The 27,584-nt window shown below is 38.8% G+C and overlaps 1 protein-coding gene across 3 annotated transcripts; it reads left to right on the top strand.

The window, feature by feature from the left end:
- The first annotated feature begins 2,200 nt into the window (after positions 1–2,200).
- On the top strand, positions 2,201–23,666 carry nkx2.2a (NK2 homeobox 2a). 3 transcript variants are annotated; one of them, XM_049464211.1, is made up of 4 exons: positions 2,201–2,545; positions 13,168–13,469; positions 21,746–22,060; positions 22,697–23,666. In XM_049464211.1, the coding sequence occupies exons 3-4, from the start codon at positions 21,805–21,807 to the stop codon at positions 23,248–23,250; spliced, it is 810 nt and encodes a 269-aa protein (XP_049320168.1). In that variant the 5' UTR covers positions 2,201–2,545; positions 13,168–13,469; positions 21,746–21,804; the 3' UTR covers positions 23,251–23,666. The 3 variants fall into 3 exon arrangements, with proteins under 3 accessions (XP_049320168.1, XP_049320169.1, XP_049320170.1); XM_049464212.1 differs by lacking the exon at positions 2,201–2,545 and adding an exon at positions 7,316–7,408; XM_049464213.1 differs by lacking the exons at positions 2,201–2,545; positions 13,168–13,469 and adding an exon at positions 16,857–16,938.
- Positions 23,667–27,584: the final 3,918 nt, after the last annotated feature.

The raw sequence follows: 27,584 nt of genomic DNA, 5'->3' as shown, positions 1-27,584 counted from the left end.
ATTCAATGTGTAGGCCTCTTCATCAGGCAGTTTTTGCAGTTGGCAATTTACAAAATTGTCTTCACTGCTTGACCCTCATGCTGTGTATCCAGAGCTATTTATTTAATGTTGTAGGAATTACTTCCTACAACATTACGTTTGTGGTGGTTTACTAAGGCACTTCTCTGTGCCTGAACACTAGAATTTACTCACTTACTCACTGTCAATCATTTAATCCATTTCGGGTTGCGGGGGAACCAGTGCCAATCCCAGCCAATCCCAACACCCTCGACAGGTCACCAATTAATCGCAGACACTAGAGAATGTCATAAATATAAGTCATCAGTAGATTGTTCAGAAAGAAGAAATGGGCTCCAAGCTAAAATATGACTAAAGCTGAAATATTAACGTGCTTGCATTATTAATATTTAGATAGGGGTTTAAAACGTAACTAGTATTTATCAGAAAAAAGTCCATAATAGTTTATTTCATTACAGACTGTAAATTAAATTAAATTGATTAAAACCACACGCTGCATACATTACAAAGCTATGACGGCAAAGAGGAAGATGCCGGTGCAGGTAGTAGACTGGCCTGCCTGCAGTCCTAACCTGTGCCTAATAGTAAATGTGTTGAAATGTTTAAATAAAAATCACATACTCTTGCTCTTAAGACATATAAAAAAAATTTTTAAAAAAATTAACAAAATAACAGTTGTACCACTCATGCACTTGAGAATGAATGTAAATTAACAACAATATCTTGACTTTGTACTGTCTGTTATAAAATGAATCTAAACTAAATGTAAGAAACATAACTAAAAATTAGGGTCATAGCTCTTGGGAATGCATTTCGTACATAAATATTTAGAGGCACATCTATCCCCTTTTTGTTCTTCATCAATCAGCACCAGTACATATTTAGTTGATGAAAGAAAGGGCAACCTTAAAACAACCTTTATTTAACATTGCATCAAGGGCATCCAGGACCAGCCCAAGCCTTTATGGGGCCCTAAGCAGAATTTTATTTGGGGCCCCCATACTACCACAGATTTCATTCTGACTGTTGATTTTAACCTTACAGTTGTTTTAAAAAACTCTCAAAAATGTACCAGTTAATTTTAAATATATTAAAACACTTTTAAATACAGAGTGGTGTATAAGTGTGGCATTTAACTATTTTAAAGTAGCATCAGCAGACAAGACATTTGACAGCTGTGGTTTCTATTTTTCTGTGTCATTCTTGTTCTGTGAACCTGACTGAAAGACCTTTGGTAAATAAACCTGAATATAGCCTAATTTAACAACCCCTCAACTCTTGTAAACTGAGGCAAATTTTGAGTATATCACAACATTAAGTCAACAATAAGGCTAAATATTAAACACGCCAAACAGCTTACAAGGTTACAGTCTTTGTATAATAAAATACATCCTGCTGATAGGTCCATGCACGTACTGTCAGGCTACCTTCTATCCTAAATGTTTTCAGTTACCAACTTAAATTAACGTCGCCCATTATTATCTACCACAACGGCCTCGTTAATCTAGAACATAGGGTTTAAGTTGAATTAATAAATACTGAAGAATCCTGATATCTTTAATGCACCTCAACTACTGTTTTAAAAGGTTGCATTTCCATTGTATTTGAAAGCCTATCTAATGTTAGCTACTTGGCGTATTTTGTTAGCTAGCCAGCTAACCTAACCAGAACATAAACAGAACATGAATCGAAGGCTTTGTTAAAGATAACAAAATATTGGACATGTAAATCTACCTTGTCTCGCTGTTTATTCTCTTCTGTCAGCTTCTTCTTTTTTCTTTCCTCTGCTCCAGAGGGATAAAATGAATGGCTTTGCACTCACTTAATTTTTCAAATTAGTTAGTTATCCACCATCCAAGAATTTACCCAACAGTGGAAACGGGTAAAAGCAGGAATTAATTAACGTAGTATTGGTGTACCAACAATAAAAATAACATAAAATCACCTTTACTTGTGTAATACCATTTTATTTGTATTATTCATCGTTATTTAAAATATAAATATTATATATTGATGCTTTCGAGGGCTCCCTGGTGGCGTGAGGACCCACCCCTTTTCTCTTGCTGTTAAAGGTGCTTTAACACACGGTGCGTTTCCCCGCCCATAACCACGCCTCCACCGCGCTAACGCTCACCGCGGCCAAAGTCAACATGGTTCAACTTTGACCTCGCGGCGAGCGGTACCGCAGCAGAACACGCATGACGTGACTCACGCGACGAGATACTAATATTAATGAATAGTGGACATCCAGAGCTGTACCACAGTTCCCTACACCCTACAGAACAGAAGGAGGAGCAGAATCAGAGCTTTATTCTGAGGTTGAGAGAAAGAGAAAGTTGTACAAGGACTGCAGTGACTCAAAACTACAAAACACCGGTCGCAGATGTGACGAGGTTTAAAAACCCCGCCTATTATTAGCAGGAGAAGCTCGGCGTCAGCAGTAGCACAACACAACCACAACTGCCCAACGTCCAGCAGATCGGAAAGCGGCGCGCCATACCGCGCTCAGTGTTTAATCACCTTAAAGGTAACATTTAAGAACCGCCCATTTTGTGTGAATACCGGAAATAGCAAAAACAGCTGTGCATAATAGTACTGCTTTTTACATATATATTTTTAAAATTCAATAGCCATAACATAAACAACATTAAAACACCTGTATAACACATGTAGGTGTCAAAAAACATGCACACATTTAGGTTTTGGATAAATTGCTAAATCTTTTTACTAGTTCATTTGAATATATTTAAAACGTCAATAGTATTTCAGCTGCATTACATACAGCCATAACAACTACTGTGTATAGTACAGCTAGGTGTCAGCAAACCATCATGCACACCATTGAGATTTTGAATCTAATGCAAAATGTATTTAATATTTGTGTTTTGTGCAGACCTTACTGTACACAGATATTTTTATTGTTATTTTATGGCTAAATATGGCTACTGGGTACAGTCAGTGTACAGCTTGTATCCCAGCTAACAGAGAATGTTATAAGAACATTTAGCAAAGTTTTGAAAGGGTTCTAGGAAGTTTATATTACAGAAATATTGTTGCAGGAATGTTCTGAAAAACAATGATGTCTGAAAACAATGATGTTGCAGCAACCAGAATGTTTTTAAAAACGTTAAATAAAAAAGTTAAAAGAACATCCAGAAAACAGGGAGCTAGTAGACGTTAGACACCTTGCCCTCCTCCACATTCTGCTTGAAGACACCCCACGGATGCTTAACTGGGTTTAGGTCTGGATACATGTCCATCATCTTTATCTTTATCTTTCTCAGTAAGGCAGTTGTTATCTTGAATGCGTGTTTGGGGTGATTATCATGTTGGAAACTGTTTTCAGGTGCAGGCAGCACTTATAGCCCCAGATCATGATGCTACCATTACTATGCTTGACTGTGAGCAAGACACATTCAGACATCCCAAGTTGCAAAAGTTGTTTTCAGGGAGGTTCAGAAGAAGCTGCCTTCTGGTATGACAGCCATGCATACAGATTTGATGCTGTGTGTGATGTACGGTCTGAGCACTGACAGGCTGACCTCCCATATTTGTAGCAATGCTGGCAGCACTCATATAACCTTGGCCCATTGTGCTGTATCTCAATTTAGGGTGTTAGCAATCTTCTTATAGGCCTAGGCCATCTTTATGGAGAGAAATAATTTAATTTCTCACATCCTCAGAGTTGGGCACAGTGGCGCAGTGGGTAGTGCTGTCACCTTACAGCAAGGTGGCCTCGGTGGCCCGATTCCCGGCTGGGGTGGCCCAGGTCTTTCTGTGTGGAGTTTGAATGTTCTCCTCATGACTGCTTGGGTTTCCTCTGGGTGCTCCTGTTTCCTCCCACAGTCCAAAGAGTGCATGTTCAGGCAAATTGGATATTGGATGAAATTTCCCACAAGGTGTGAGTGTGTGTGTTTGTATTTGTGTGCCTGTCTGTCTGCCCTGCGATGGACTAGCGGCCTGTCCAGGGTGTATACTGCCTTCTGCCTGATGCCGGCTGGGATAGGTTCCAGCCCACTTATAACCCTGAATGATAAAGCAGGTATAGATGATGAATGAATGAATGAATGAATGAATGAATGACATTCTCAGAGATTTATTTGCCAGGGAATTGTACCCAGTGCATCACATTTAACAGTCCTGCTTCCTGTTCACACATGAAACTTTGTAACGCTAACAAGGCACATGACACCAGGCACAACAACATAATTGGGCACCATTTGGGCACTTATTTTTATTTTAATATGGTATTGGTCTTATTGTCTTAATTTCAGACACTACTGAACTTGTCTCAGATTCTCCTGCTAAAAGTTTTAAGCTTAACCTAATATGTCTTGGTCTTGACTCTGCCCTAGCACTTTTCGGCACTGTAAGCTAAATTAGGGATGAACCAATGTGGAAATCCTGGGCAAATGCCGATATCAGATATTACACATTTACATAAACACCCTGGTTCTACTGTATAACTAATATAAAAACTATAGACAAACTCAACTCAATTCATTTTGGCCAGTGTCAACCAATTGTAGTAGTGTAGCCAGTGATGCTTGGTCCTTTTTCAGCAAACAATAAATTTGTCAGGCTAAATCTGTTAAAAATATATGCCATATCAACCTATGATTCTTAAAAAAGCAATTATTGCCTGATACTGACATAATATCAAAATTCCTAAGCTATGTTTCTAATATATGTTTTTTAAATAATAAAAAAAAAACATTTGTTTGTGTATTACATTGTTCATGTGTTAATAGCATTGGGCATATACAGTATTTTATATAGTGTATATGTCTTACAGTCACTGTAATAATAGCTTTCCTTTTCTACTTGTGATGTTATAGCTGGGTGCAAAGCTTGGGTGTATAGACCTACTGATCAAGGCTCTATACTACAACATTAAGATAATAAACATATACAGTATACAATTGAATGTCCGGAAAATGAAGTTCCTGGAAAAAAATGAGACCACTTAGAAATTATGAGTTTCTTTGATTTTACCAAATTGAAAAACTCTGGAATATAATCAAGAGGAAGATGGATGATCACAAGCCATCAAACCAAGCTGAACTGCCTAAATGTTTGCACAAGGAGTGGCATAAAGTTATCCAAAAGCAGTGTGTAAGACTGGTGGAGGAGAAATGTTGTCTGAAGTTTATAGAATGAAACATCATCATGTTCATTTTGCTCAAACATATGCATATATATAGCAAAATCTGAAAACTGAAGTGGTAATTTATTCAGAGCTGTATATGTTCTGATTTTCAACTCCAAGGCGCTGTTAAGCCAGAAGGTGGCAGTCTTTCTCCATTCATCTGCACCAGGAACTAAGCTCTGCCTGAGTGAAAGATGAGATCTAATTCAGAAGTGCAGATGGGTCCTGGCCTTTTTTTAAAACTCTGGATTGGTGACGAAAACAAATCTATTCCTCTCAAAAAGTCTCTTTTTTGGCGTCAAGGTTCCTTAATGTTGGGTTTAGAAAGTGTTTGTTTGTTGAGGAGCTGTTGAGGTCGCTAGTGTGAAACAGTGAGAGAAACTGCTGGAAATAGAAAATCTCCATCAGAGCGATGACAGCGATAGTCTCTGGCGAGTAAATCGAGTCTCCTCGTCCTCTCGATGAAAGGCATAACACCCCGCTTCAGGTGAATTCTCATCCGCCACAGTGGAGATATTGAAGAGACTGAACTCCAGAGGCTTGCTGTACTTCCTTTGATGGGTCATTGCCAGGGGCACAGATCTATCCGGCTATTTCCAGTTCTTTACATTAGCTGGTAGTTTGCTGCGTGTTAGGTCAGTGCTTTTGGGACGGGGGTTCGTCACACAACAAGGCGGTTTTGTTGCACATCTAATTGAGTTCAGTGATGGCAGGCTTTGTGCGGTTTTATTGTGGTCGCGCGTTAAATCCATCTTTCGAGCTTGAAAAGACTCGTCTGATTGATGTAACTCAGTCGATGAAAAAAAGGCCCAGAAATCGTGTAGGTGTGATAGGGTTCACGCAGGTGTCGCTGCGCTGCTCGCGTGCCCCCACCCTCCCCTCCACTCTGAAAGTCAAGCAAATCGTGTGACACTGATCCTACTACTTTCTGCGCCTCCTAATTTCATTTCGGTTGCACACTGGAGGCAAAGCGAGGGAGCAGCCGCTATCTCAGCTCATCTTGACAGACAATTGTATTTACTATTTTCTTTTCACAAGCCAATAAAGGCGAGGCCGTTATTGCATCAGATTAAATGAAAAACTGTTTAATGATTCCAATTTATAACTCTAGAGCGAATAATGCTACGTTTAAGAGCTGACAGGCGATGATAAATGGGGCCTCATATAAAACATATTCCCTGTGAAGAATGGCTGGAGATGAATTGCACGCTGATACAAACCCCTGATAAAAAATCCCCCAAGAGCCACTAGAAGACTTAATAATGTGCTATTCATTTTGAAGTGAGTATTCCTGCTTAATAAAAGTATATATATATATATATATATATATATATATATATATATATATATACATGAAAAACAATAAAGGATGAAGAATGCTAGAGCTATAGGCACATTTCTCTCCTACAGCCACTCTTGATGTATGACTGTGTGTGAAGGCTGGACCCCGTTCATGTGATTTAATGAGATGGCGATATCCACTAGGCCATCAATCAATGGCTGGCCCTGTCCTCAGTGCTTGTCACAGACTTCTCTATAAGCTTGGGGTTTCATCTTATACTTTGAACTAAGCACCATGATCTTATGTGCTTATGTGAATGGCGGGGTGGGGTGGATTGTAAGTGCAGTGCACAAATTAAATTTTGAGTAAGACCATGCATATAGAGCTTTTATCATATGCACATTGAATACTTCATAGTTTTCTCTTTAAACCTCATCTTGGACATACAAAAAAGACATGGGAGAAGTCATAGGAGATCCCTTTTTATTCAATAAAGACAATTGTTCATAAAAACAAAGTTGTAAATGAGGTTTTGAGTAAGAAGAAACTTTACTTTAATAGAGCAAACATATAATGTAAAGGTTCAATATAATCCATCCAAGAACATCCAAGCCAGGAATCATTTAGAAATCTTTATTGTAAACTTTACTCAGCAGTAGAACATTTGGTGCTGGATCACATCAGGCAGCTCCAGTTCTGTACAGAGCCCTGTGTCTGCCACACTCTCTACTGTTTTGTTGTCAAGGGCAACCTGTGTTCATTGGTAGGACATGTGATAATCTACAAATTTGAATGATAAAAGTCCCTGACTAATGAGAAAATGCTAATGCAGGGCTGTTTGATGAAGAAACAAGAGAGGAGGACCACTTTTTCCGTGACACCTGGGCGGCAGATGAGGATGGCAGCATTGTGAGCCGAAGCCAGCGGTTGAGTCTGGGTGGATAGAGGGGACTTGGAGGGTGAGTGACCCTGCCTGAAGTGAAAGAGACCCTGTGTAACCTTGAAGAAGGATAGATTAAAGACAGAGAGCCAGAGGTTGACAGTGCTGTGTTCCTCAGTGTTGAGAATGCCAGGTGGCAGCACCTTGGTTAAAAGGTAATTACTGCTGAGAAGGGTAAGGTGTGTTAAAGGACTGTTTCTACTCAGTCAGGATTGACACCTAAAGTAAGAAGCTTAGTGTGAAGCATACAACATGAATGAATATAGAGCTTGAGCTGAAATCATTATTTTTATTTCTATAGTTTGCTAAGATCTGCTTAGCAGATTTTAAAATATAAATATACAATTATAAAGTATCAATAGAAGTATTTTCTATGTCTTAAAAGGGATCGTTTTAGTGTGCCCGTGTGTTTGCTGTTCCATGTGAAGAGGCAGCATATTTCTCGCAACCCCCATTAACCATCCCTTGAGCCATCCACAATAATTGCTTGACACCTCGATTGTTGCTTAGAACAAGAGTTGGGCCCTATATGTCTGCTACATCCTAGCAACACCCAGTGTCCTCTTTCCAGGACACTCGTACTCCTCTCCCAACACAAGCCTTCCTCATCCCACCCACAGCCCCCTCTCAGCAACCCTCTTAGTCCTTGTAGAAGCCCCTGGCCAGTGCTTGAGGAGTGGGGTCCTGAATGGGCCTTGCCCTGCCTATTGTCCACGGCCTCTTTCTATGTACACAGCATTTTACTTTGTGTGTTTTCGTCCCCTTAATTGCATCTCTTTGGTCAATCAATACACCCTGGGGGTGACATCACCCATCTCTTTCACTGGCCCCTGGACCAGGTGATAGCTGTGGAGGCTAACTGTGGGAAAGATTCAGTTAGGCCACCAACTTATGAACCCTGTTTGAATACCTTACACCTCTTTTAATCTTTCTTTCTCAAATATGCTTACACACCTGTCCCATCCTTATATTCCATAAATCAGCACTGAGGAATCTATATACGTCTTGAAGGTAGTATAGTAGTATTTATGTCGTAAAGATTGTGTGGTTGCAACCAATGAGGAGAAATAAATATGTAACATTCAGTTTTAATTACCTAGATTTGATTTAGAAACAAAAATGTAAAAAAAAAGTCTAGTGCACTATGTCAGAATATTAATGATAGAACAAACTTTTACAGTGTAGTAAATTGTACATAAGTGTCTCAGACACAGACGCAGATGACTTTTCAATAGTGAGAGGAAGCTTATAGCCACTATTCACTTAGAACAGTGGTACTACAAATCATAAAAAAATGTTTACTGTAAAATAATTTTTATCACAGATGCCAGTAATAACTTCATATATATCTTATGTGACTTGAAAAAGTCTTCATGGCTTCATGTTTAGCAAAGGTTCAAAATATCTGTAGCACAAACCTAACACTAAACAACTGTTTACAGAGTGAATTATGGTGGTAACAGTATTCTTTTATTCTTTAATGAAATGGATGGTGGTTGTGGTGCAACTGTAACAACCCCAGATCATAGCACTGCCCCTACAGTTTGTACGCGGATGATGGGTGCATCACTTTAGCTTTCCCTTTTCTTACCCGGATGTGCCCATTACTCTGGAACAAGGTAAATATGGATTCATTAGACCACCTGACTTACTTCCATTGATCCAAAGTCCAGTCTTTACAGTCCTTAGCAAATTAAAGCCAATTTTGACAGTTAGCTTCACTGAAGTAATTTTCTAAAGGCTACACAGCTGTTTATCGCAAAATGCATAATGCTAATAAGTTCTCTTTACATTCTGCAAGTATAAATGCTCTTACTTTCACTTTTAAACATGCCTGAGTTCTAGTGTTGTTTTTCTGCTATCGGAGAAAAACAGATTTTTTCTTCACCACATTCCTTTCTCAAATATAATGTTTTCCCACTGTCCTTTTACCTTTAAGTTCTTTTTTTTTTTAGTTCTTAACCTTGTTTTAGTAGTTAAGCAATCTCTTTAGATGTTTTCTCCGCTTGATGCATGCCAGTAATTTGACCCTTCTGAGACAAACTATTATCTTTTCCACGTCTTTGTAGTAAAGAAATAAGAGGCTACTTACTACATCAGTTAAGGTTAAATAACTTGTTGCTAGCTGAAGCACAATCACCCATGCAGTAATTATCCATTGGGAGGTTCTATTGGCCAGGCAGAATATTTATAAAGTGACTGTCCATAAGTTCTAGAAATGAAGAGACCTCTCTAGTCAGAATGTGAAGTTGCACTAAGCTTGCAAAAAATACATTTTAAAGCACGCATTGGGGTATGGTTTTGACTCCCATTGATCCTCAACAACTGAGTTTAAATATATGGAACTCCGTCTTTAGTGATTTAATGAACTGATAGTCTGAAATTTTCATATCATAACAAAAAAAGCAGAAATAGACTTTTTCTGGAAAGGTCACTACAGTGGTCTATGTAATTAGAAGCTAAAAGCATACCTTTAATTGGCCCTTTCAGTGAGTTTTCAACTTTCGTCTTTCTGCCAGCTTTACATGGCACTACTTTAAGTATTTTTACAGTCACATGCTCTCTTTTTCTGTTGGTGTGAGCAGTATTCTAAATGAGCCAACTACGTAAGTCCTATACAATTATCAGCTATAAGTGCCACCAAAACAATTTTCATGACCTCTGACCCTACACCAGAGTGAGGGAAGGGGAGGGAGAGGCAACCAAAACCCACTGTACACAGTAGTGATGAAGGGGGCTGCTGCATTAGCTATGAAGGGCCATATACTTGCCAGCTACCATTTCAGCAATGACTTTCTAAGTACTTACCACACCAACGTTTAGCAAGAGAACATATAATTATCTTTTTGTTTAAATTAATAAGGAGACATCCGAGTGCTCCAGCATCAAGCACACACTCGCACTTTCATGCACTAGAGAAATGAACCAAAACCAGCAAGAATGATATTATCCTATTGATGTACTGTAATTAAAACATTAGTAATTAATTGCCCTTAACAAACCTAACTACTATGCAAATGTGGGTGTCTGAGAGAGTTGCAAAACACAAAGATATTTTTCCCTCCTCTGGGTTGCAGGCCATTTGAAGTTCACCTCTGAACATTTTGCTTAGAATGTGATGTGATTGTGGTGTTTCATTTCAAGAGGTACTTATCTCAAAGTCAACATCTTACCTCTGTTTTCCCTGATGCCATGCTTTGCCACGTTTATTAGGCTGTAGCCTGGCAACCACAAGAGTGTGGCTTTAGCAAATGGCTGAATTTAGGATGCGACTGGCCCAACATGGCCCAACAGCCCTGACCTTCGCAGCCATTTTGGCTCCCTTTTCTTTCAGTGCCCTAGAAGGTGTCAGTGATAAATGTTACCTTGTCTCGGCAGGTGTGCCCATATGGAGAGGCCCATCGCACTAAGGGGGTCGCCAACCCCATGCCATTACCCCCCATTTATTTAAATAATGGCCCATTACGTGGCAGCCATTGAGAAAGTGTCTTTTTGTGGCCTGTGAATAAAGGAAATAATTACCTGACAGACATGGTGCTGCATTTAATACTTCTACTGAGAAACAGTACTTTGACTGAGCACTGGGCCCTGAGCTCAGGGAGCCTACAACCACTAGATGGCAGCAAAGAAGAGAACCCAGAAGACCGCCCTGGAAAGGTCTCTATGGTAATCCAAATCCTAAAGCAAGAGTCACTTTAAAAAAAAAACATTTATTTAACAACAATATTTATTATAGTGCTTATTTTAAAGTATGCATGTACTGACGATAGATAAAAATGATCCTTAATTAATCATGATCTGAGAATTCAGAGAGCTGAAAATTTGTTCAAACTTTTTTATATAGTGAGATATTTTTTATTTGCAAGTTTAAACCCTAAAAGTATACAAACATCAAACCCCGGAGGCAATTATCAATGTGTTTAAGTGAAAGATTTACCCAGTACAGCACACATCTTCATACCTGGGATTGTCTATATATGTGTAGGACTCAGTGGATCTTTATCCTTTGCTTTGCCCATCTTAACCCAAATTTCCCTCCCAATTATACAAAATAAGTGCAGTAGTGCGCTAACTGGCAGTTCTGTTACGTCAACTAACGTCAACTAACAGATTTTCACACTGGTTAACAATGTGGAAAGTTATGAAGAAAGATTCAATTCAACTCAATTCCACCCAGAAAGCAAGGCCATGTAGCTGGCCGTGGGATTACTTCCAATGATAGATCTACACTACCCAGGCCCCCAGGAATACTTTAAAAGAGAGGTTGAAGGGTCATGCAAGTGATAAAATATAAGTCTATTAAGTCTATGTCTAATAGTCACACAATGCACAATTATAGGATCATAATATTTACTAAGAGTTTGTTTTGTAAATATTGCAGTGGTTAAATTGTGTCATGGAGAGATAGTGAGATACAAGTACCCAAAAGCCTTTACTATTACTATTTTTCATTCTACTAATAGAGTCTAAAGTGTGTTTTGCAGCATGCTGAATAGCAAATTTGGATGAGGTATTTGGCCTTCATTGTGGAGTCGTGTTTATATGCTTTAAAATAAAGAGAGAGGGCCAATTAAGGTTGCTTAAAGATGAGTTCTTCATAGGTCCTTTGCAATTTTAGTCTTCAATATAACCTTATAAAAGCACCCTTTCAGTGTTGAAGAATGGGCAGCAAATTTGATTACCTCCACAAATGACTTCTGTTATTGCAAATAGTCATCTTGACCGCTTTACAGGAAAGTTTTCACCTCTCAACAAAACATGCTAATTGCCATCATAGGCTGAGTATAAAGAGTATATTTACTGCACAATTATCTTGAAATATGTCTGCCCATCTGTAGAAGGCAAATTGAATTTGTAGCTCTTCTTCTCTGCTTTTATTTTGGATGTTTTAATTAAAGGGCTTCAGAAAAAACAGATGGGTAATGCGTGTCTTTCTGGGGTGATGTGTAGTTCAAGGTGAGTCTTACAACCGTCTTAATACCCTGGTCTCTTCCCTTTGTATGGCCCTCGTACCTGGAGAACACGAGCCCATCCTTGATTCAAAAGAGAGTACACTCTGGCTGCCTAACAAGCAAACCCAAGCTGAGCCACAAACACAGATATGTGTACCCTCCCACACTAATACACACTCACACACCACATTGGAGACATTATGTGCATTTTAATAAATCATACCATTTTAAGGTCATGTTCCACATTTTAAGACATTACATATTAAGACATTGCAAAGTTGGATTGTAGTTTTAAAATGTGTTTACGGTATGAGGAATCTGTGCTGAAGAGAGAGATATTCTAAACTAAAAACAACTATTCCATATTCAATACAACTATGCAGAGAAAGTGTTCATTACCAGGCAAGGATTATTAGAGACTTTTTACTATAAGATTCTCAAGCAATGAATGATTTGGCCCTTAGATTAATTATGTACTCTCTTAAATTGGCATAACTCTTTGACAATCTTAGATTGTGATATATTTATAAAAATATATCTATCACTGTTTTTATTGACTTGTTGCATCTTTTGGGTCTAAATACTGTCAAGAAAAGGCATTTGGTCTTTTGCTTTAAAAGACTTTTAAAAAAGATTTATATATTCAAGAACATCTGACGTACAAGTCAGTGAAACAAAATGAAAGCTGCTTTTGAAATGGGGGAAAAGCTCTTGTTACACTTTGATGGTGTGAAGGATGGCTACTTAACGTCTTCTTTTTGTGCCTCCGCTACAGTGCTTTTTCATTTAAGCTTGAAATATAATTACTCTGACTTTGTTGTTTTAGGCCGTGGCATGCTGAAACGTAACCTCTACAACTATGGCATCTTCAGGAAATCTAACTGTCTGGACATCAAGAGCAGTAATATCTAACTGCCGGAGTGACCGCTTGCAGTCTGGAGGGCTGGTGAGAGTGTCTGGGATGGACCAGTTCGGACAAATGGAGAGGAACAGCTCTGTTTGTGAATCTGGAGTCTGGAGCTTTTCCGTTGGTTTGCTGTGCAACATGCCAAAAGAAGCCGCGTCACTGACTCCAGCAGCTCTCATGGGGAAATACTGCAGCTTTACAGATCAACAGACTGTTCCAAGGTATGGTAGACATATAACAATGAGCCAAGTAAAGTGGTATGAAACATACAGTAGAATTCTTAATGATTCCTAAAGAAGTGGTTCAGCATGTCATGAGTTAGCTAAAAGTAATACATGGGTGGCAAATGTACACATTAATTTGTTATTTCTTATAAAATAAAGATACCATAAAAGTAAAGGTATGTACAGTGGTCCCTTCTTAACACACAGTTAAACAAGTAAAATGACCTTGAAACTTGCTTCTTCAGTTGTACCAGTGTCATTTAGTCCATTCATTTTTGCTTTGTGTGCATAAACTGCTGTTTAGCTTTGATTTCCACATTGCTGTTAGAAGAACACATCAAAATTGAGCTCCTTGAGGGTGATTGCAAGACACATAATTACTGGTGTAGCCTTTATCTATAGATGCTTACCAATGGATTGATTCCCCCTCCCCATCTTCAATCACACATCATCAGCAAATGGTACAATCATGACAGATGCCAGCTATTTGCCTTCTTTTTAGTTGTTTTGGTCAGTTTACATTTTTATGTACACCACTAAAAGAACAATTACATTTTCCTCTCAGCACTCAATAACAAATTCTTTGTTGCACTTTTCTGCACTGCTGTGGTTCAAAATCATTGGCTTTATATTGGCTCATTGCATGTCACATCATTTTTAAAGCTGTGACAGCGTATTGTACAGTCTATTGTACAGTAATATTCTATAGCACTGGGAGTTCAATTCATTCAGTGTAACCTTCTTTTACAACGGCTGTACAGTGATGTTCAGAGCGAATAGTGGAACTGTCTGATTATGAAATTCTGATGGCTCTTGTAAAAACCTTGTTCCACAAACTCAAAATGATTCTTATTTGACCTCCAGCATCCTTAAGAATAGTGGTTTGACTGAATAAAAGTTGCTGTTGGAGCTTTCAGGAGTCATTGGTTTCACTTCTTAGATACATATTCTTGGACAGAAGGATTAGGGAAAGAACTAAAAGAAGAAATATGTATTGAGGCTTAGGAAGCATGTTTGTGATGTTTGCAATCATGCACACTTAGGCAGCAGTTGGAAGAAGTGAATAATCTTATTTTTGCTTTCCTGTGAAAGCTTGGTTGCTAAGTTCTTTCTTACAACAAGAAAATACTTTAGCATTGATAAACACCCCTAATTTTAGAGGCATTCCCATGATCACCTCACTGGGATGCGGTAGATGAAGAGTTCTCTTTGGGCTTGGCCCCATCCAGCATGGCTGATCTCCCAGCATCAGACTCGCTTTTTAAACACCACTTTTGTCTGGTTCACAGAGAATCAAGCTTTTCTGTTTGAATCATCACTCTAGTGCCTATACGTGCTGCAGATTCCTTATTTATGTGACCTGACATCTTGAGGCACCATTAAGCAGAGATTTCATGAAATGTGTTTCAGTGTGTGAAGTAAAATGGTGCCTTTTAAGTGGAGTGCAGTGACCATCACTCTATCCAAAAAAAGTAAGGAGTGAACAAGTCCCTAGATCAGGAGTCTCTTTTGCACTAAAAATGCACAAGGGTGCCCGGGTGTTAATTAAACATTTTTCTCCAAAGTGCACCCTTGGATGAGAATGCACAAAGCTCTCAGTTGCATTTGTGTATGGAGGAGCATTCCTTCCTCACGAGTGTCCTTCTTTGAGTGGCTGATATATCGAAACTTGAACTGATAGATTGAAGAATGGCACGCCATTGGTGTCTTTATGTGCTCTGTGTGCTCTATGCGCTCGTCCAGTTCATCTGAAGTGTCTCAGTCATCAGGCTTTGGGCAGGGATGAGTTCTAATAGCTTGACCGCAAGGGTCTATCTTCCCCATCCTCGCTCTGAAGGTCTTTTAGTTGGCCCTCTGAGTGGCTTTAATGGAACTCCCACATCACAAGAGGATTCACATGCTGGGGTGAGTGGAAGGGATTTTTGTACTGACTAGGAACTGCATGAATACATTGCAGTTCTTACCAGCTACTTTAGGTTAATGTGGAATTTGAATGCTGTAATGAGGCCAATTTTTATTTGTGTTGGGTAGGCCTCGGCAATGCTCTTAAAGAGAGCAAGCATCGGGCTAATCTTGGTCTTTTATCAGTTAAGTGGAGACCCACAGAAACTCGGTAATGCATTCCTCATTCTTCACTTACAAAAATCAGTAATGTATTCCTCATTTATTGACGCTGGTCACCACATTACTTGGCAACACCTTCATTATCGTGTTGGGATTCCAAGCTGCCCACAATAAAATAATCGATTCAGGTTGTTCTACTCAGTTATCACATCGGTACAGAGAATTGCTGATGAGTATTATACTCTACTAGTTCAATATTAGAGAAAACAAACAATTATATATATAAATGCATAATTTTAGAATTTCTTTTCGAGGAGTAGTTTCTGGTGACCCTAATAGTGTTGGTAGAGTAGGCCTATTTATAGGCCCTTTTATTCATGTTTTCTCCCTTACGAAGCCGTCGGCAGCGTGAATCACTGAAAGGCGACCGCTGCCATGTAAAGGAAAATATATATAGATGTTTTATATTTCTATACATTTAAATAATAATCATATCCATTTAAACGAAAAATTAAAACAAACACATGACGAATAACTTCCCGTTCATATTAGACATAAATGACTGAAAGCAATTTACTTTTCTTGGCATTACCTAAAAACGTGATTCCGAACGCATTGTTACATCATTATATATTAATGATTTTATATTATTTTAAGAAAAGCAAATGGGATGATGTTGTTTATAAAATGAAAGTATTATAACTATTTGTTATTTTTTGGCACTGTTATTGTTTTTTAGTAGTTTTGTTTCTTACAAAACTTCATTCTGAACACCTTCACTCTGTTTAAAATATATATCATTCATTTAGGGACGTCTCAGGAAAACCGTGCCGTCTCCCAAAAAACATGCAACATCTGGTCTTTTGACTGCGCAACCCCATGGTAACCAAGCGATTTGTAAGAGATCCTCTCTGTGGTAGCGTAATGGTTTATAGAAGGTGGATAAATTTAAGGTTTTGTTTGTATTTGAAATAATAATTTGCTTGCGAGTAAAAAAATCAAAGGCAACTAGATTCGAGAGTCTCACGCAGAAATAGTAGATATTAGTTCTTGTACGCTACGAGTTGAGTCGAATCAGCTAAAAGCCCAGTTAGGAGACAGTCGTGTTTGCTTTCCTGACCAATTTATTGCCGATGAACATATGGCCAATATTTTGCCTCACGTCATTGCAGGGGGAAAACAAACATCGTGCAATGTTAGCGAGGCAGCTAAGGCAGAGCCACTTCTCCAGCTATGCAAACGCACTTGGGCAAAATCAGAAGAGGAGCACTTGCTCCCTGGTATATAAAGCACATCAGGCTTATCGGTGCGTGCACTCCTGACTTCCATTTGGAGATATTTCATTAACTGCTCAGTGTCTTAACACAAGCTACACCACTTACCTTCTTCCGTCAGACGCCAGGTGAGCACATTTACCTTTATCAGTCGACCTCCTTCCATATGCCCCCCCCCCCCCCTGTGTTTGTGTACATGACTGCGATTTACAGGTGTGTGTGTGTGTGTTTGACATATTTCCTATTAAATTAATTTAGATATAGTGTAACTTTTTAAAGCAGCAAAACGCACCGAGCGTGCGTCTTGTGATACTATGCCTAATATGTTCAATGCATAACCTATATTTATGTGGACTATTAATAATTAGATGTACAGCTCATATCAGTATCATAATTATTATTATTTTATTAACGTTGTTGTTGTTGCTGGTATTAGTAGAAGGTTGATGTTTTTTTTCACACAGGGTTGAGCATCTTGCAACTAACCCCCGTAAGGAGACTTTGTTTCTTGATTTTCTTTACAGGACAATACGCAGTTATGTCAGTAGAGTTCGCTAGAGCACCACAGATCCGTCGGATTTAAACCACTCAAAGCACCACAACTGTCCACCCCACTCTTTATGGCAATCTTTTGCAGAGGAAAATATTCACTGCTTGGTATAGATTGGTGGCTTGTTTGAGTTAAAAATTCCACATTATGAGATGTTTTTTTTGGGGGGGAACTTTACGCTTCGAAAAACTCTAATTAATTCAAGTAGGCTGGAGAAACCCTAATGTATCATTTTTTTCACATTACGATATTGAAAACGGCAGTGATTAAAATGATAATCCTTAAACCAATTTGTTTCGGCGGCGCCGATAAAGGTGCCAAGAAAGCGCATTTAGTGCCATGAAATTCACCGTTACAAATAAACTGGTAGTTGAACAAATGAAGCCATCTCCCCAGGCCATGGGCACGGCGTTAATCTCGTTGCTACACGTTTAATCATTAGGCGGTTTGAGACGAATAAAGGCACACTGTTTGCCTTTTAGCCGAAGGTGCCTGGATTTGGAGAATCAAACCACGGCAAATGATTTGTGCCGCGGGCTGTTTTCCTGGGGCAATGGCTTAGTTCCACAAACCACCGGCCATTCTGCACTGACGGCCTTTTAATCAGAGAAGAAGGCGCGAGAAATCGCTCTTGTCAGTTTATACATTTGTCATGAGCACCTAAAGGGGAAAACGAGGTTATATTATCAAAGCCTAAATGCTCGCCCAAGGCGTCGGAACGGACTGAACTACAGCGATTAAAGGAAAAAAAGATCAACGGCATTACAGACTTTTCCTCCGGCGTACTAAATGCATTCAGTCTGAGGATTTACTATTTAATCAAATATATAAAAGCCCTTTCCCCATTTCCCATTCATCAACAATAGTTTCTTCAAAATTCGAACAGAGTTGATGCGAATTATCTGTAAATTATTTTGACATTTTCGTTGTTGTGAGGAATTAATTAGTGAGCAGCATTAAACGACCCTTATTTCTCTCTGTTTCGCATTGTAACCTCCTGTATTAATAGATAAGCCCATACCGTTACACTGCAAGTCCACATGCATACATCCTTATAAAATGTATTTGTTTTATTTGCATTTACATATTGTTTGTTTGAAATTATACGAAACTCTTCTTATAATATGAAAGCCATGTGATTGTGTAATTTTAACACAATTTACCACAACGCTGCAATATAATAAATTAAATGCTCTAAGTTTAGCTGGCAGTAATATTATCCAAAGCACGCAGGACCGGTTTCTTAGCATGTGTTTCTTCTCCTCATCTTCAACTACTAAATGTAAGCGCCAAACGTTTGCCATGCGTGGTAGGCGTATTTATTTGCATTTGGCTACAATAACTATCTGTCCTTCAACCTTCCCTCTTCCTCTCTTCTCTCTCTCTCTGTCTCTCTTTCTCACACACACACGCACACACACACACACATACATACACACACACACACACTTGCCCATATTTGTAATTGTAATGGTGAAACAACTCCACTAATAATGATTAATAATTAAACATGGGAAATGTGATATTGCAGTATTTAGAAATTATATATATATATATATATATATATATATATATATATATATATATATATATATATATATATATATATATATATATATATATAGACCAGACTACGCACTTCCAGATGTAAATAAAGCATTTTCTTTACAGCCTCATCATCCTCTTGTGCGCGTGGTGCAGGAAAGACCGGTCAGCGTTGACCCTAAGTGGTGGGATGTTTGGAGAGCAGGCGCCATATAAACATTGTTGAAACCACTCATCGGGATTTACACGAGTCGAACTAGTTAACTGAGCTGCAGCTGCTCTGTGAGGGTATATGTTCCCGGAGCCGCGGGGAGGAAGGCGTGTGGCCTGTTTGAGCTACCTGCGAAAGTAAACAGGTAAACAGAAGGAGATGGCTCTTGAAGTGAAGTATGGCCACTTAGCCTGTGCACATTTACCTCCACTAGTCCAATCCTCGGTTCAGTTGTTCGGCTGCGGCCGCGGAGTGCAGTGCAGTACAGCACAGCGCTGTTGTTTGAACTCGCCATACACATGCACTTGGCTTTTCTGAAATATAGCTGATGTTATACGGTTAGATTTTTATTTTTTATTTTATTCCTAGAACTGTACATGGTTGCATTACATTAACAAATAATTGCAGCTAGTGAAACTGACAATAGCGTTTTTTGTCGATTCGTGGAATGCAACGTGTGCATTATCATATTGTTATTATTTCCCCCCGCCCCACACACGCACAGTTCAGGATGTCTTTATGTATTGGATATATTGCTCCAGTAGACCTGCCTGGTTTTAGATGTGCTAGGAGTGACCTTGCCAGAGTTCTCAGTGTTCGACTTTGCTCCAGGCCCGACCGGTTCAATGCTGCTATTGTCCTGCATATGTCGCTGCGTGATTAATTCCGAGCAAAACTCTGGTAAAGCATTCACATTTCAGGTAACTGATTATAGGACAAACCGTGTGGACTTAGAAAAATACAGCTATTGTTCCGTAAAAATCCCTAAGTTTTATGAAAAAATTGGTTTATATGGATTACAAATCTTATATATATATATATATATATATATATATATATATATATATATATATATATATATATATATATATATATATATATATATATATATAACTTTTATTATTATTATTATTATTATTATTATTATTATTATTATTATTGTATTTTATTTTAACCATTGGATCTGTGTGTGTGTGTGTGTGTGTGTGTGTGTGTAAGAGAGAGAGAAAGAGAGAGAGAGAGAGGGAGATATGAAGGACTTTCCTTAATATTGTGGAGGGGCTCAGAAATGAATGAAGAGATAGTCCATTGAATGCAGTTGAATGCCATGACAACTAGGAACAACCTCAGATTTATTCCAAACAGTTAGGGAGTATTGTACAAGGGCGTCAATCATCTATTATTTCGGCCCTTAAATAAATGCAAAAACTGCGGCCGCACAAAGGCTTCCAACAGGAGCCGGACATTTGTCTACATTTCCTCCATTGTCTGCAGCTTAGCAATCGGTTTGTATTTGTGTTTGCCCGGGTTCGACCACCCAGGATGAGCAGAGGACTGGCTAAAAACGTGCAACATTGTCACCCACATCACATACTAGATAGGAGGCACACAGGCGAGAAGAAAAGAGAGACGGGAGGGGTAAAACCGGGAGGAAAGGACACTGATCAACAATAATGCTCTGCTGTTCTGGAAGCGCGGGGACGAAGGGAAGTTTAAGAACAAAAATAAAAAATAAGAATGATTTAGCTTGGTCCTTTAGAGCCCGTCGGATTAGATAATAACGTCTTTTACGCAGTTCAACCTGAGCTGTGTATTCTTTTTTGTGACGTTTGGGGGGGGGGGGGGGGGGGGTATTTTTGTATGTGGCATTTTATTTTACATTTACAATACAAGACAATAATTTGAATAATGTAGTTGAAGTGTCAGTCGTCAGAAAATAATAATAATAAAAATAATAATAATAATAATAATAATAATAATTATTATTATTATTATTATTATTATTATTATTATTATTATTATTTCTCTGCGCGTTGTGCTGCATTGGTATTTGATGACTTAATTATGTCCAGTGTAAGCTCTTTCATTCTAATCTCGAGCTAAAATATTTACCTAAAAGGTTTACATAAATTATCCTATTGCCATCTGAAGCTTGATCGTTTGGAAGAGAATCACGAAAAACAGCCGAAACAACAATATATTTGCTGAACTGCCCCGCTGGTTATGTTTCAACGTATTACAGTTCACAAAGGAATATGTTACGATTATTTACGCTAAACCTAAACAGTAGTGGTTGTTTGCTAAAATGCGCTTTCAAGTTAGTCCGTGTGGTGTGTAAAGCTACTTGGAGGTCCTTTGTATGTAAATAGGGTGTAAAAAGGCCCTCCCCATCTTTGTAATTAATTGACACGTTATACCACTCATCATGTTCTGAAGCACCAATGGTATAGGCTCGGATCTCCCCAAAACCCACAATTTCACATCGGCAAACACTGTCTTCATCCACTTGACTCCCAAGACCCGCCCACACGTGGCCAACCTTTTGCGTTTTTAATGCTTTTTCACTGCAGGTTCATGTGTTGAGACCAACCTTATATGGACCGATCAGTCCGGTAATGGCTTATTTCCCCGTAACACCCAGCGCTAGCACAGTATCCATGAAGCAGACATAGCTCTCCAGTCTCGTTGGCATTCTTACTGGACTTACAGACCTGATTCCTCCGCTACTTTTTAGGCAATGCTCATCGATCGAGTTCCATGAGTCGCCTGCTCTGTGCTTTGCGCTGAAAACGGCTCTTTTTTCACCACCTTTCTTGTCTTTTTTCTGTGTTTCTGTTTTTTGGAACAGAGGATTGTCAAACTGGTGCAGCAACTTTACTGCGTTCCCTGCATCCACTGCCCCAGAACATGTCGTTGACCAACACAAAGACGGGCTTTTCAGTGAAGGACATTTTGGACCTCCCTGACACTAACGATGAGGAAGGATCTATCACTGGGACTGAGGAGGATACGGAGGGCTCAGAGGCAGCAAAAACACCCGGAGTGCTGGTGCAAAGTCCGCTAGAGAACGTCCAAAACCTGCCTTTAAAGACCCCTTTTTATGATAACACTGACAATCCTTACACCAGGTGGCTTGCAACTACAGACAGCATCCAATACTCATGTAAGTACTGTTTAAGAGCCCTAAGGTGAATATCTTGCACCACTTTTTGTAAGAAGACCAGCAACTTGTTTAATTAGCGGTTTTAATTGTTTAACAGCTATATGTAATTCCTGCTTTTGCACTCTCTGTGTCAGGCAGTCTCTGTCCGTTTTCACTGTTGCTCTTGTCTTAAAGGCGTAACCCTTTTCTTAGGTGTGTTTGCGAACAAGCTTCCGCCGATGCATGTTCTGTGTGTTAGCTCCATATTTTTCATTTTATACATTATTGTAAATAAATAAAGTGTTGAAGTAGGGTTTATTTTAAGTGTTTAGTATATAGAGGGATTACTTTGTCTTTGCTGGCTATATGCCTTTTGTCTGCTGATACATATTGGCCTTTTATTGGATAATGAATCGAAAGAGTTTTTTTGGAATATGTTTTTTATGAGTTATACCAGTTCAAAAGCTAATTTTATTATTTATAGTCGTTTAAAAAAGTGCAATATTGATATTCATATGTATGTATGGTTCTGAGAGAAGTTTGAATTAAATTACGTTTTAGAAAAATGCGCAACAATGTAAATGCACATGATAGTCATCTATATATTAGTCTATATAGTTATTTTATTAACTTTTCCTCCGTTGTTTCACTACACAGTGCACGGGCTCTCCGCAAGTTCCCAAGACTCTTCTGCAAAGTCCCCGGAGCCCTCCGCGGACGAGTCTCCTGACAACGACAAGGAAACTTCGAGCAGCGGCAGCGACTCTGGTAAGAAGCGAAAAAGGAGGGTGCTCTTTTCCAAGGCGCAGACGTACGAACTCGAGCGCCGATTCAGGCAGCAGCGGTACCTCTCGGCCCCCGAGAGGGAGCACCTCGCCAGTCTGATCCGCCTGACGCCAACCCAAGTGAAAATCTGGTTCCAGAACCACCGGTACAAAATGAAGAGGGCTCGCGCGGAGAAAGGTATGGAGGTGACCCACCTACCCTCCCCCCGGCGGGTGGCCGTACCTGTGTTAGTCAGGGATGGCAAGCCGTGCCACACGCTAAAAGCTCAGGACTTGGCGGCCACCTTTCAGGCTGGCATCCCCTTCTCGGCGTACAGCGCCCAGTCTCTCCAGCACATGCAGTACAATGCACATTACAGCGCCGCCACCACGCCGCAGTTCCCCACGGCGCACCACCTGGTGCAAACGCAGCAGTGGACTTGGTGAGCCGTTATGGACTCTGCCAGGGCTGCATTTTAAAGACCTCGTTAGGGAGTTTTCCAAAACAAAACAACAGCAACAATAGGAAAAAACGAGAAAAAAGTGAAAAAAGAAAAGAAAAGGACTTTCTGGTTTCGCAACTTGACCCATTGTCACCGTTTTATTTTCGGGGCTGATGTGTGCGCCGTGTTTACATGTTTTCGTCCAGAAAACCAGGTCCAGTCTATCCCCCAGATCTAAGAATGTTAAAGCTCTTGTGATATTTTGTAAAATATGTTTGTGTGTTGTAGAAATGTTTTTTTGTCCCTCGTGTTATAAGCACGTTCAAGACCACTTTATAATTATAGAATTTTATTTCTTGTTTTTTTTTCTCTCCAAATATATTTATAGCCATGAATAAAACATTGGCAACTTTTAGTTTATTTTAATTGTTTTATTTTTTCTGTAAATATATGTGGTAACTGTATGCAATGCAGATATATTTGGCCGCTCAGCTAGTCATAAAGATATAGTTCACCCAATATTTAGGGCAGGGAAAAAATGGATCAGCAGTTGTAGATAAATATCCCTCAGAAATATGTTGATAGCAGTTGCAAAGCGCGTTGATGAAAGAATACCCCAATTTTTATAAGACTTTTAATAAAATGCTGTGTTTCAGAAATTTCGCTTGGAATTGCGTCTGGTGTTAACGGGGAGGGCGGACTGAGAATGTGGCAAAATACTGGCAGTTTTATTTGGATTTTTACATTTTCACAGAAGAGAACTCTGCATGAGTTTTAAAATAATGCGATGGTTATAAAGCTATTTAACACAAACGTTGTTAGATTAATTTTTCCGGCTTTGCATTCATCAGCTGCATTAACTGCATTCTATTTTCCGAATTTATCTGTATGATCACTTCAGGAATAAGAAGCCTATAGTCACTTTGTGAGATGGGGGTAAAAATCCACTCACTTAATATAAGAGCTTCTTCAGCTAAGCAGCCTTTCATTCGACTGCTCTCGTCTTTTCAAGGTCCGGGAGTGAGTGCTCCACAAGTCGGATGCTAAAATGCCACATTTAGGGGTCCATGCCAGTCTGCTTATATACCTCATTTCGATTTAGTGTGTTTAATGCAGGGTTAACACGAATTACGGCTGGAAAAAAATGCTGCTTTTATAACGTACACATGTAATTTTTGTCAGTGCGTGTTTTTGGACCGGCAGTTTAGAGTAGACTAAAGAGAAACTTAGAAGGTAAACGCAGAAATCGACCGTGCAATAGAAATGTCCCTATCCCAACAGAGATTTATATATGTAGTACAACGGACTGCGCTTCGCAATATCTTAAATTGCTCGTGTTTCCCCCGCAAATAACAACAGATGTTGAAGCGACCCCACTATCATTAAACAAACTTCAGAATTGACACACGGTGCTAATTATTTACAGAACTCCATCTCGGGGGAGCAGACCTAATCCGGATAGACAAAGTTTAATCTATGACTACGATGAGTAGGTTGCTGTATTTTAGTCATATTTATTTTTATTTTTATCTCTTTTTTATTATTATTTTGGCATATGCCCACAGAGAGAATTAAATCTAGCTGAATATATCTGAATTTGTGAACATAATATTATGATCAGTGAGTGATTAGTAATGCGATAAACAAATGTACTTGTGTTGTAATTTTTATTTCGATAAAAAAAACGCAATTTATATTGTTTTAATCAGTTTTCGAAGTTCAAGGGCAAAATGTGATTTTATAGAGGTTTTTTTATTGGCAAAGTCTACAGTTTGCTTGCAAAAATATATTTATTAGGTTATGCATTAGTGTATGAAATGCTGATATGCTTTAATAATCGACAGCGTGACGCAGTGTGATAGAGAAGTCTATCTTTACACAATATACTGTATCCAACACAAAACGAGCACAATGGCATAGGGTCGATGGTTGTGGGTGTTAGAGGCGTGCATTTTAACACGGGGAGTGTATTCTTTGTTGGCTAGTGAGAGAGAGTGCGAGAGATAGAGCGAGAGTCTCTCTGTGTGCGTGTCTCTCTCAGAGTTTCTTGGTGCTATTCAGTCCCTTTATCTCGGCCAGTGCATCCCGAATCAGGGAGATACACCCTTGGTTTTTTGTGAGCCTGTCTGTTGGTGCCATTGTGGTCCTTGTTGTACACGTCCTATTCCATATGGACAGCTGGGCCCACGAGGAGAGAAAGGGATCCTTCACAAAACCCAAATTGTGTCCAGCTTTCAAATGCAGCATTGTTGTCTCTCAAAGAAAAACGAATTAAAAATTCGTGCTATATCTATTCTGGAAAGAGGCAGACCCATTCACAGATAACAGGGAGTCCTTCTTCCTTGATATAGCAGTGCTAACAACAGTTCTCTCATTGCCTTTCCTTCTTTCCTCTCTCTCTCCCTCTCTCTACCCTCGCTTTTATGCTTGTTGGAAGAGAATAATTATTGTCTGTCCTGTAAAGTCTGTGGCGAAACTGCTGCACAACTATTTAAGATGCCAAAATGGTATGGCTTTTTATGTGTCCTCGCAGATAATCGCTATTGTAAACGAGACGATACATTTTAAAATAAGAAATTACTTTTAGATCCTGATCTTAATTTAGTTTTCGGATTAATACTAATACTAGGACATAGAAGAAAATAGAGATCGAACTTATTCGTTTTTCACGATTCATTTACATTTATTGTAATTCGAAATAAAAATTATGAAATCACAAATGAGTCCGAAATCGATACCAATCAAATTATTTTTTTTAATTTGTGGTCAAATAAACGAAAACACTCTCGCTTTAAAGTAAATGACCAAAGTTTTCCGATTTATTAATGAAAATGAAAATGAGTAAGGAAAATAAATGTACACACACATTATATATATTTATTTTAGAAATATCTAACGTAGTCATTAAAAAGACACACTTTCTGAAGTAAGCTGGCAGCGCACAGGTCTGATTTAGAGAATCACCGACCACAATTGTAAAGGACAAAACAGCCCAGCTCCTCCGTGTCTTCTCTTAGGAAACATTTCATTTATCTGAAATTGGTTTCGCTTACAGAGTATTTGAGAGCGAATTTGTAAAAAAAAAAAAAAAAAAAAAAAAAAAAAAAAAAGTCACATAATATTCAAGCAAATAATATCGAGAATGAGCTCAACTACCCCGTGGATAATAACATTTCATGCCTCAAAATAGAATTTTTCAGGAAATGTGCACTTGGGAGTCCATGGATCTCCGTAATCGTGCCCATTTGAACCTCAGCATAAATCATTTTTATCGTGAACATCTCCAAATAACGAGGGTTCTCAGTGCCATAATAAGAGGGACTTTTATTTAAAGGAAGTAATCTAGTCTTTTATTGCCTCTCAGAAGATTCAGATTAGATTCCCCCACCGTCATGAAGGAGAGATTGAACACACTGCTGCAGTGGGCCTCTATGGTTGTGAAGATGATCAAGTAAAGAACCACAAGATGGCGACAAAGCCTTTCACAAAGAGAGATCTGGCCCAACGCCACTCAAAGTACGGTTCTTTTTATTGACTGACTTGTGGTTTTTTTTCAGGCCAAAAACGTGTCTTCAGCGCCTATTTAAGTGAGAACAATGTACTTTAGTGGTGAATGAGTTTTAGGGTTAAAATGTTACCCAAGTTAAATTTATAATGAGTAAAGGCCGTGTCAATGACTGAGGAGGAGAATGTGAGGTGGAGGTGGATAGAACCTTAGCAGTGAAGATCCACAGAGAGGCGCAATTGGCACGTGGAAAGAAATATCACTTACTTCAAAAACAATATTTGCACATATTTTAATGTTTTTCCTGCTGTAAGGGAATTGCTTGGAGAATCTTTTCATAGTACCCGATGGTCCTACTAAAACAGCCTACGCACACAGTTTGTGTTTATACTTGAGCCTCATTGGGGTATGGTTACAGTAGGGAAAGCTTTTCATGATGATTGTCTACATATGAGAAGTAAAGAAGTAAACACGCAGTTAGAACGCCTTTACTGAGTGAGGTGGCGCTCTTGTCACACTGATCATTTAAAACGCAGCAACTCTGTTCTGTGCAGCAAGTTTTGCTTATTTTTCTGCACCCAAGAATATAGGAAGGGTCTTATTGTTCCTTTAACATTAAGCTTTCAACATGATATTGGTAATGTTAGATAATTTTAAATGATAAGCAGTGATAGTAGTAATAATAATAATAATAATAATAATAATACTTTTCTTTCTCACGAATCATCACCCAAGAGGAGATTTACAATCTCACAAGGTTTTTAATTTTCAACAGATACATTTTAAACATAATGAACGTAGAAGTTTAATAAAAACAAAAAACATACAGTTCA

Source organism: Astyanax mexicanus, chromosome 14 (assembly GCF_023375975.1).
Source record: "Astyanax mexicanus isolate ESR-SI-001 chromosome 14, AstMex3_surface, whole genome shotgun sequence".
Classification (NCBI taxonomy): domain Eukaryota; kingdom Metazoa; phylum Chordata; class Actinopteri; order Characiformes; family Acestrorhamphidae; genus Astyanax; species Astyanax mexicanus.
This window is presented reverse-complemented; position numbering and strand designations above follow the sequence as displayed.

Coding starts and splice junctions, on each gene's coding strand:
- nkx2.2a (XM_049464211.1), top strand. CDS start 21,805: ATGTCGTTGACCAACACAAAGACGGGCTTTTCAGTGAAGGACATTTTG. Junction 22,061..22,696: donor AGACAGCATCCAATACTCAT/GTAAGTACTGTT, acceptor TTCACTACACAG/TGCACGGGCTCTCCGCAAGT.